This window comes from Numenius arquata, chromosome Z (genome assembly GCF_964106895.1).
Source record: "Numenius arquata chromosome Z, bNumArq3.hap1.1, whole genome shotgun sequence".
In the NCBI taxonomy this organism is placed as follows: domain Eukaryota; kingdom Metazoa; phylum Chordata; class Aves; order Charadriiformes; family Scolopacidae; genus Numenius; species Numenius arquata.
Genome location: NC_133616.1, coordinates 27,225,048 through 27,236,740, shown reverse-complemented (window position 1 = coordinate 27,236,740; position 11,693 = coordinate 27,225,048). Strand labels below are relative to the sequence as shown.

The window sequence follows — 11,693 nt, the reverse complement described above, 5'->3', positions numbered from 1 at the left end:
TTTGTGGTCAAAAACTGGATAAGCATATAAAAAAGACTCTTTAATAACTGTGTTGCTATCTGCAACATTGGTATTGTTTTTACATGCTGTGGAGACTTAGTGGGGGCAATTGAGATGTAAAAGGTGGTTCTTTACATCTGTAATATGATTCCCACTATTTAGCTTTCGAGGTCTGGGGGAAGTAGGCAGTTGTGTATCTTAGTAACTTCTTTGCATCTGAATATTGGCAAGGGCCTCTGTAGTAGCAAAGATGTCAGAATTTGATTTTCTTTATGAAGACTAGTACACAATGTTATATGCATCAAATCATAATTCACTATGTAAATAAATTCTTTTTCAAGCTTTTCCATGCTGCTGTCATTTTCTAGTCCTAATATTTCTTTGCAACAAGTTGTCAACACTATCTGTAAAAGGCAAACTGTTAGCATACTTTGCAACTGTTAATAACCTGCATAATAACTCTGTGTCCACTGAACTGAATATTCTTATAAATATTTTTTACCTTTCTATGTGTTATTTTCTTACATGAAAATAATAATGTGAAAACATCTAAGTTTTCACACAACATACAAGGTTTCTGTTCCCACAATTGGAGGATTTTTACTGAAGACAGGCTGGAGGAGTGGCACAGGATCAAATGCAAGCCATTTCCTTCAGGCTAGTTCAGTCAACCGTCCAAAAATGTGCTAAATTTGAATAAAGGTAGAGGCACTTGAAATTAAGTTGTTGCTCTGATTTTACTGCTGTTTCAGTGTCTTGATACTTTCATATAATACATAACCTTATCTGATTGGTTCAGTTGAGTTTCTGTGCCTGCTTGTAGACGAGTTTGATTGGGGTTTTATTGGTCATCTTTTTGCACTTGTAAGCTTCCCAGGTTACTAATAAAGCTTTCTAAACAGTAATGCTATTCTGTGGTTCCTCTCCACTTTTTCGTTTTGCGTTAATGTTGGTATCCTTTGCCGAAGTTTTCCTCATTACCTTTAAAAGTTCTTCAAGTAATAATTGGAAAAGTACCTCCTCCACTTATAGATGATTCTCCTGCTCCCTTCCCCCCGTTCCCAAATCACAGGAATAATGGGGTAGTATTTAATTGTAGACTGCCTTCACAGACTTCTCTGATTTCACACCCTACTTACTCAGTATGATGCTGGGAGAGATGTAGCGTGTTTTGTTAGAGGAAACGGCTCGGTCTTGCAGCAGCTTCTTGAGGTGACAGCATGCCAAAAGTATGTCACTCTGCCTAGAGTGTTCTGAGTTACTGTTTCATTAGACTCTAAACCTTTACCCACTTTTTCTAAGTTGTTCTGGCAAAAATTTTGGAAGATTGTGTCACCACAAGCTAAATGTTTTCTCTAGGTCAATTTTCCATTAAAACAGTTACTACTTGTCCTTACCACTTTCTACACTGACATTTTGTTTTGCATAGTGTTTCAAACTGTGCTTCTCCTGCATTTCTTTTAAATATTTCCATTTTCTATGTGGCAGATGATCCACAGCGCTATATCTATTGTGTTATTGGAGCTTTTGTGATTCATTTCAATGTGCTAAATATTTTACATATTTTTTTCTGAGACCTGTTGATCTGAAACTAAGATAATCTTCAGGTTCTGTTCATGTTGAGCAGCTGAAAATTGTATCTGTTGTTATTCATGTTTTTCCTTCTGTATACCTTTAAGCTGTGGTGGAGAAGTAATGCCATGCCCTCAAATTAATTTTCTCTTCTTAATTCCAGCTAAGGTATTTGATATTTATACACTTTATCAGCTGGTACCAGCAGTGTATTTTGTTCCACAGAAAAAGGTGAAAAGATGAAACACATCAGGAGGCCACCATTTATGAGACTTGGTGTCATCATGGTAATTTGTTTCTCGCTGGATATGTAACAGTGTGATAGAGAAGGCTTTTGACTTACATCAATTAGTGTTTAAAGCCTCTACTATAAAACTGAGCCTTTAAGAGTGATCTGAATGAGGAGGGGGAAAGTTTTGTATATGCTGGGGGTAAAGACACTTTCAGGAATAAGGAACGGCAGAAAAATACTGCAACGACTAGAATAGGAAATGCAAACAATCTTGTGTTCATTCCAGCTTCATGGAAGGAAACAATGATAAAAGAAGCAGGGGGAATCGTGGAGGGTCATTTACCTTGAGGAAAGTATTTACTGGGAATTGTGCCCGTTACTTACCAGCAATTGCCAATAACAATGGAATTATTGTGGAGCTAATTGATACGGGGGTGCTTATGAGCTTGAGATGACACCTGGAATGTTGTGTTGGATGCAGTGCCTTTTCCTTTGAAGTCCAGCAAACCTGTTCTGGTAAATGTGTATGTTAACTTTAAGAGATTGTCCTAATGTAAGTGAAAAATTTATGAAAATGTTTGACACTGTGATCTTTATTTGATAGTTACATATAAGAGGCATGAAGCCACTACCATTCCTAGTTGCCATTATAGTAGCTGAAGTGCTACTGAAGGGTCAAGAGAAGAGTTCTGGTCTCTACATCACCTTCTGTTCTTTGAAATACAAGATGGAGATAAACACAGCGTTACTGACCTGATCTTGCATCTTTGGAAGACATCATAAATAATAATTTAGATTAATAGAATATGATTAAAATTGGGATATTTTTGCCAGAACTTTTTTTTTTTTTTAAAAAGTGGTTTTCTTTAATATCTTGAGTTCAGTTGGCTAGTACACTTCAGGACAAGATCTTCAGGAGAATACGAGCATTGCCACCATTATTTTAAGAAGTCACCCATATGGTTCTTTAACACCAAAAATTCATCTCTAAATGCAAAAACGCATAATGACCTTCTTCAGTTTGGTTGCTAATGAGGCTCACTTAAGTTCTGGGGCGGGAAAGAGGCATTTAAGGAAAAAACGTTACACTTCTAGATTTGTGTAATTTGTGGTTGTTTAATAGAGCTGCTGTATGTGCCTGAAAGGGTGTGGCTCCTCCAAACAGGAAGGGCTCCTGTCACAGTGAGCAGCTTGAAAGGGAGGTTTAGGAGTGAATGTGCTTCCTACACACAGAGTAAAGCTGAAGTCGTTTATGAATCAGCAACTTAAGGCAGGAAGAAATTCTTTCTGTATGCTTTTCCAGTAATAAATACGTGTTAAGCAATTTATACTGGTATCACACTTGGATTCTGCTTGTTTTAATCTGGAAAAAATAAGACCACAGGTTCATGCTACAGAGGGTAAAATTTGCTTTCTTTAGTTTTTAAGAGTGATTTAATAACTAGACTATTTACCATAAAATTAGAGCCTATCAAAGGATTCAGCTATTTACTTTCATAAGCAACAAGGGAAAGTGTCAGAAGTTCACGTATCAGAAGTAGCTGCATGTATAGGAAGTTTCTGATGGCAGTAATTGAGTAGTAAAGGCTTGATAAGTTCTATTACTTGGATACTGATACCATGGCTCTACAAATTAATGGAAAAAAAGAATTAAACAATAGGGTTTTATTCAAAACTTTTAATTGAAGCCATCTGTTTCTAAAAGATGAGCTTTAACACCAAGTTTTGAATTTGAGCTGGAAATTACTGGGAAAGAGTCTATGGCTTGTCATAAGCAGGAATGAGGGCTAAATGAAAAATGGGCTGCAATTTAAAAATCATTTATTTTCTTCTCTTTTAATGTAATGATCTAGTGAAAAGTATTTTGATTTTAAGGCAGTATTGTTTCATATGACAGGATAACATAGAGACATAAATCTCATGTACACGTGTAAGTTACTAGCTTTTATCCGAAGTTCATGTTGCTCAATTATTTCTGTAACGGAGCTTTTAAAAGGGTATGTTTTTAAGTTAATAAAAAAGGAAAGTTTTACAGTCTCCAAACACTGAGAGTTACAGGTGGCTTTATGTGGTGAGTGGCAGCTACTTTAAAGGAATGTAAGTCTTCATATTTGTGATAAGTGTGTTGTTTTCTGGATAAGTATAAAATGCTTATTCAATAAATACAACAAATGAATTCTATAATATTTGTTTTTTATATTGTTCAGGTGGAACTGAGAAACAAATGCATGATCTCAATTCTTTTTTTTAGGTATTAAGCCTTAGAAGAGGTACTTGTTTTCAAGAAGTAGTATGGATGACATGAAAAAAGTTGGTAACAGCTCTTGCAATGATGGATTTCTACTTAGAATGGGCCTCAATGATAACAAAGCTGGAATGCAAGGTTTGGATAAAGAGAAAATCAATAAAATCATCATGGAAGCTACCAAGGTTGGTTTGATTACTCTTTTTCTGGTGTTTTATCTGTTGTCCAGTATCATTGGGGTGTATTAAAAAGAGCATGGCCAGCAGGTCGAGGGAGGTCATCCTCCCCCTTTGCTCTGCCCTGGTGAGACCACATCTGCAGTACTGTGCCCATTTCTGGGCCCCCCAGTTCAAGAAGGACAGGGAACTGCTGGAGAGGGTACAGCAGATGACTACAAAGATGATTAGGGGCCTGGAGCATCTCTCTTACGAGGAAAGGCTGGAGAGAGTCCAGTGGAAAGCTATGAAGATGATCAAGGGACTGGAGAACCTCTCTTATAAGGAACAGCTGAGAGATCTAGTCTGTTTAGCCTGGAGAAGACTGAGAGGGGATCTTAACAATGCTTATAAATATCTAAAGAGGGGGTGTCAAGAGGATGGGGCCAGACTTTTCTCAGTGGTGCCTGGTGACAGGACAACAGCCAATTTGGGACACAAACTGGAACACAGAAAAATCCATCTGAACATGGAGAATTTGAGAGTGACAGAGCACTGGAACAGGCTGCCCAGAGAGGTTGTGGAGTCTCCTTCTCTGAAGATATTCAAAACCAGCCTGGATGGGTTCCTGTCCAGCCTGCTCTAGGTGACCCTGCTTTGGCTTGGGGGTTGTACTAGATGATCTCCAAAGGTCCCTTCCAACCCCCACCATTCTGTGATAAGGCCCTCTTCCTCCCTTCCCCAAAGTTTTATCTCTCACGGGTGTAAATGGAGGGCATCTTCTAAGACAAATGCATGTGTGGGGAGGAAGGGGAGGGTCTGTAGCTTAGGGTGCCATAGGGTAGTGTTGGATTCATCCACAAGGACACAGAGGAATACTACTGAGTACATCCCTAGGTTTACTTTATGCCTGAAGTGGTATGTATATATCACAGCATGGTCCAGAGGTAATTGTGAAGGTTTTGGCTTCCTTAGGCCTCTTGTTTTCTGCTTTCCCATTCATTTGCCCACCCATCGTTAATCAGCCAAGCAGATCTACCTCTATTGGTCACCTCTATTGGTGATGTAATCAGGTTTTCCTAAGACTTTCAGTAGAATTTCTTTGTGCTTAGTCCTTGTCATCTTGACTGTCTTCTCAGTATTCAAGAGAGCTGCCAGTAGTGTGCAACTCTATACCAAAGATCCACAAAGGACCGTACAATGTGTATTTCATTTGGTTTCGCTATGGCCCTAGGTTATATGCTTGATAATTTTGCTCATGAATTCTGTGTTGACTACTATTGCTTTGTGGTAACTGCAGGAGTGGGGGGCGGGGAAAGCAGAAAACATACTACAAACAGCTCTTATTTGGCAAACTTTTTTTTGCTTGTGCTTTCACTTTGATGATACTTTATCTGTTGTCAAGCCCCCTATTGATTAGATGTTTCTTCCACTTTCTCTGTTCACTCTCTCTTGAAAACATAGTGCTTTGCCAGACATATCCCCAATAACGATATTCGGATACATTTTTTCATCAGAACAGTTATGGTTTCATTGCCTGGTATTAAATAGAATGAACTGTAAAATAGGCTTTCAAAACTGATATACAGGCATCTATGTATTAGAATATATTTCTGTCAAAAAAAAGTAAGAGAATATAAATACAAGATACAGCTCGAGAAATCTGAAAAATACTGATTCTTTCTCCTAAGCTTTTTGCTAGTCTTCAAAATTATACCTAATTACCCACAATTGTATTACAACAAGATTTTTATAGCACTTCAGCTGTGAAATACTGCAAGAGACATAAAAAAATCCACAGCTTAATAACAATCTTAAGTACTGTGTTGCTTCCTACACTAACGTTTTGGTACTTACTACTGTCAATGAGTCTCAACAAGTCGTATTTGATTGCAGAGGAGAGAAAAGATGAAATGCGTGTCTGGTATTGAAAGAAAACACACCCTAATTTCTTCTAATTAGAGATTTCTTCTAAGCAATGAGACATGACATGTTACAGTCTTGCTGTTCATTCTTTTTATCATTCTTATAAGAGTGGATATTTTTGTTTTTTAAATAAATGCCTAATTCTTATTTGACTATGGCTGATTTCTTGGTGCCAGTGACCACTCAGTGACAGTGGTAGTCAGAGGCTTTGAGTTAAAATATCTTTCTTGCAACATGTGCTTAGCTTACAAGAGAAATAACATTTGAAGGAAGAGGTAATATCTTTTGTTGAACCACGTGGTAAGATCTGCTAAAGTGGACAAATTTTTATTTCGTGTGTTTGAATTTTCCCCTTTTCCATTTCATTGTATGCCTTCTTTTCTTTGTTATGAGTCAGGAAGGGAAGTCACACTATACATTCTCTACATGATTGTTGTCTTTTTATGTTTTCATTACATCTCCTTTTATTCATTCCTTTTCCTGAAGGAGCAATTACATACTTGAGAGCAAGAGGGCTTTTTTATACCCATTTGCTTTTCATCATCCTCTTCCAAATAGCTTCTAATCCTGCAGTGTACTTCAACATTAAATGGTCAATGAAATACTCAACATTATAAGTGGATTTGACTTTTACAATGTCATTATTTATTTCTGTGTAGTAAATGGAAAATGGCAAAATACTTAAATAATTTTTTACAGTATTACAGTTCTTGGCTTGGAGGTATTCCAAAGAATATTTTGACTTTTATATAATTTTTTTTTTATTTTTTTTTTGTGAAGTGTTAGAATGAATAAACACAGCAAGTTCTCCAAATAGTTCCTTATACTTCTCTGAGTATAAGGGATCTGAGAAGGAGAAATATATTATTCTTTATTTATTTGAGGAGAGAGATATAAAGCACCAGTCATCTCTTTTGTGTATCATTTATGGGAAAATCCAAAGTATGCATTAGAAACTGTTACTGTGCTTTCTATATTTAAAGATCAAATGTGGTTGTTTATAGGAAAAGACAAATATAAACCTTAGTGTTTTTGCAATTTTCTTCCAGGGTTCTAGATTTTATGAGAATGAACTTAAAAAAGATCAACAAGTTAACCAACGAATTGAAAAAATGATGCAGCTAAAAGAGAAAATTACAACACAACAGCTCTTGAAAGCACAGCTGCAGGTACTAATCTTGTAAGGACTTTTTGGAGTAAATGGCAAATGATAAACATTTTGGTGTGTTCCAGTTTATTGCATTAAATTCTGGTATAAGCACAATGTTAACTACCATTTTGATGTTTGTCATGCAGGTAAAAGTGCACAATGTTTTGATCATGTAATCTTAATAAAATTGCTAGAAGAATAGAGTGTAAAATCACTCTGAAATGTTCTCTAAATAAGTAAAATGAGGGGCAGTAATTCCTGTTCTTTTAAGTCTGATCAATTTAAAGGGATGTAAGTATGGTTTATATAAAAGTTATGTTAAATACCTTGTTAGTAAGTATCATATCAGTCTTGAGTTTACTTTCTGTTTCTATAATATATGTATATTTGAGTTCAGTAGCCTGCAATGGGATGGGGGGGGGCACAGTTGCCAATTTTTTTTGATATAATTCATTCCTTAGTTATGATAATTAATAAAAAAATCATAATGGCAAGCAGTTACAAGAAATACAGGTGTCCTGAACTAGAGAGATGAAGAGGCTATTTCTCTTCTCAAATGCTAATGATAGATAATAGTATCCAAAGTATTACTGTGTATGAAGGGTTGTTAAAAGAAAACGACGACACCAAGGTTGCACACTAAACATTCTTAGGCGCAAATGAATTAAAATTGCTTCTAGAAGCTTAATTCCTTTCCTTTTTCATTTGTACTGTGATTGTGTCTTTAATTAAATGATTACTCACTATTTTTCCCTAACAGGATTCCAGCTTCATTCAGTGCACAGTGCAGACAGTATTCACTGAGTGGGCAATTATTCAATATTTACTGTTGTCCTCATTGTTCAATGGGTGGCTCTGAGCTTTATTTGTTGTGCACTAGACTAAGCCAGCTTTGAATGCAGAATTACTGACTTCCTTATAGGCCTTTCCATGTTGTACACCACATAGTGTGAATTCCTTAAATTATTCTTGCAATACTGTGGCAAAAGTAGAGCAATATTTTTGTTTTGTAGATGAGGAGCTGAAGCACACAAAGAATAAACACATCCATTAATTTTGAATGCTATTGTGAGAATTATAGGTATCAAGCTTTTGTGTACGATCATGTTTTGTTCATTTCAGATTTGCAAATTCCTTCTGTAAATTAGATGCCAGTGTCTCAAACTTGCGCCTAGAAAAGCTTGTATTTACTGAGGACCTCTGGAAAGTCTGTTATAAACCTATAATCCTCAACTGTTTTCAGTTGATCTTTAACATGGATCAGTTATGTGTCTTGTTTTTTGGGGTATTTTTTTTTGGTTTTGGGTTATTTTTTAGTTTTCTAGTGCAGCTTTTAAGTCGTTTAATTATGAAAAAATGCTTCCTTCACCACAGAACTTTTCATTTTACAGAGAACAGTGTTTCTTACGAAATGAATGACATGAATGACATGGATCCTATAAAATTAGTGAATGGCTATGTAGTTAAAGAATACGTAGTGCATATAGTGAAAGCTAAAAATCTGAATTGCTTTGGCTACTCTCGTGCTATGTTTTTCTGAACTTCAGCCTTTGATCTTGCAACATAATATTATTTTCTTTTAATATTTTCTTTGAATATTGCTTTCTATAAAAAAGAGAGAAATTCCTTCATCTGGGTCTTACTGGACCCTGACTTTCAAACCATATGTTTGAAATCTTTATGCCACTTGCTCAAATAGCAGTCGGTTTTTTTTCCAGTGGAGTAAGTGATAAGTCAGCTGTCATACTTCATGGGAACTGTCATTAGAGGGGGATAACATGCACACTTTTTTGCTGGCTACTTTTAGATTTTTGCTGCTATAAAAACATCTCAAAATCTTGGATTTTGGATCCATATGCAGATAAGCTCTAGTTCATGATTGTTGTTGCCCTCATTTCTTCATCACAGGTTCTGAACGTTTTGCTTTCTCCTCTCCTTTCTTTTAACTTATCCTATCCTGAATTTTCCTCTTCTTGTCCCACATGCCCAGATTACCATCAATCAGTCCTCTTTCAAAAGCGGTCCTTGCCCAGAGAGTGCCCATTGAAGTCTCCAGTCTCCTGGCCCAGCCAGTCTTTGTCTTTGTCTGATATCATAAATACCTCCCCTTTTTCCTGTCACTTTTCCTCCGGTTGCTCTTCCCCAGGCCATTAGCTCTGCCTTTAACTTTGCAAGTGTTGTTTGTCCTATTTGGTTTTCTTAATAAGTGCTGCCTCTTGTTTAATCAGCTTCTCTAGGTCTTCAGATACTGATATAGTCAGCTCTCACCTTGTTTTCTTCTTTACTGTTGTTGTCTATCGAGTTCTTTAACTCTTATTAATACTACCAACTGATATAACGTGAGAGAATTTGTTCTCCTAAAATTTGTAAGTTGTAGGTATCCATATATCTACTTGCTATGAATGCTATACGTTCTCGTCTGCAGATCAAGGTTTGTTTGTAAGATGATTAGAAGCTCAGCTACAGCTTCCTAAGCTGGAAGTTGATCTGAGTGCTATAATGTAAAAACAAACAAACAAATTCTCCACTTACTGGATTTGTTGGACAATATCCTGGTTACATGGTGGAAACAGTAATATAAATAAAATGTAGAATCTGCAACATAGTGCTGTGTTTCTCATCTCGAGAGTGTGATTATGCCAAGGAATTTGTGATGTTATTTCTCATATTTTTACAGTTTTCCTTAGAAGGCCTTCTTTGCAGAAGGGCACTTACCACCATTGATTTTGGAAATATTGGAGATTAGAAAGTACTTGTGAATCTTCTCAAAACTGCCGTTTCCACATACAGATATTTCTTTGGGGTTTTGTTTGTTTATTAATAATCTTAAACTTGAAAGGTAATTTGAAGTTTTCATTGTAATCTTTTAAGGGAAATTATATACTGTAGAATATAATGTAATTCTTAATTTTTGAAAATTTTCTGCAACAGAGTTAGATTATCCTAACAACCCAGGGTGGAATTGCTTGAAATTCAGCAGTATTTAATAATACTTTTAAAAGTATCCAGCCGTTAATGTTTGCTGGTTTTATACATGTGGGTTTTATCCCAGATGTTTATTCTGTAAATAGTTACTATTGTCTTAAATAGTATCACTGTTTATTATCTCTTCACCTTATCAGATGCTTTTACAAATATAGAAGAGATTTTGCATAATCTTTTCTGTCTTACTTCAACAAAACAAATGAAGATAGAAAACTTGTATTTTGTGTCATGGGATAAGAAAAAAAGAGAGGTTACTCTAAGTTGTCTAAAAGTCACTCTAAACAAAATTAAACTTTCAATTACAATTTGTATGGTTTAGGGTTGTTTTTTTTCATCTGGCTTAGAAACAAAAGAACAACTTACTAGCTCTTTTTTTGTCTAAAGGAAAATTGGAAGCAGCTTTTAAAAACTTGTCAACCTGGCTTGCCTCTGAGGTATTATTCCATAACTTTTCTTATCTTACTTAAGGAAACATTTTTAGGTGCCCTGAATTCTCTGAGTACGTCTGGGTGTGTTTTGTTTTAGCATATTACTTATATCAGTAGCTTTTGCTGAAGAATTATCTTTTTGTATTTCTGATTAGTTTAATGTAATTTTATTTCGTTCTTTAGATGTATATATTATCTGATCAGTAAGTATCATGTTAGAAATGCATTTCATGGAATCATAGAATGCTTAGAGTTGGAAGGGACCTTAAAGATCATTGAGCTCCAACCCCGCTGCCATGGGCAGGGACACCTCCACTAGAGCAGGTTGCTCAAAGCCCCATCCAGCCTGGCCTTAAACACTTCCAGGGATGGGGCATCCACAGCTTCTCTGGGCAACGTCTTCCAGTGTCTCACCACCCTCACAGTAAAGAATTTCTTCCTAATATCTAATCTAAATCTTCCCTCTTTCAGTTTAAAACCAATTCCCCTCTTCCAATCACCACATTCTCCATCTTTCCTGTAGGCCCTCTTTAGGCATTTGAAGGTCTCCCTAGAGCCTTCTCCAGGCTGAACAACCCCAACTCCCTCAGCTTGTCCTCATAGGAGAGGTGCCCTCTGATCATCTTCATGCCCTCCTCTGGACCCATTCCAACAGGTCCATGTCCTTCCCGTGCTGAGAAAAAGCAAAAAGAAGTTTGTAAAAATTGTGATAAGTTGAAATACAGAAGTTATGTAACTAGAGGAGCAATTGACAGTATTAATTAATTAAGCAATTTGAATTTGAGAATAACCTGAAAATTATCTGCAAAGTATAGTTTAAAATAAGGGTACTTTTCATGATTATAGTGTGACTTGAACTATTGCTGAATTAGTAGTGTAGTGAAAATAATGTAAATTCCCCGCTTTTTCTTTTGGTTCTTGTTTGGATGGCTTTCCCCATGTGCGTTTAATTGGTCTAAACCCATTTTCTCAGCCTTGGGGAGCACACTGTTCTTCTGTA

General features: G+C 36.2%; 1 protein-coding gene across 1 annotated transcript in view; it reads left to right on the top strand.

Moving 5' to 3' along the window:
• Positions 1-4,055: 4,055 nt before the first annotated feature.
• The window catches only part of POLK (DNA polymerase kappa), a 28,550-nt gene continuing 20,912 nt past the window's right edge, over positions 4,056-11,693 (top strand). The window contains exons 1-2 of the mRNA XM_074166049.1: positions 4,056-4,234; positions 7,180-7,299. Coding sequence (XP_074022150.1) covers positions 4,097-4,234; positions 7,180-7,299 — 258 coding nt within the window. The 5' untranslated portion in view covers positions 4,056-4,096. The remainder of the gene's footprint in view (positions 4,235-7,179; positions 7,300-11,693) is intronic.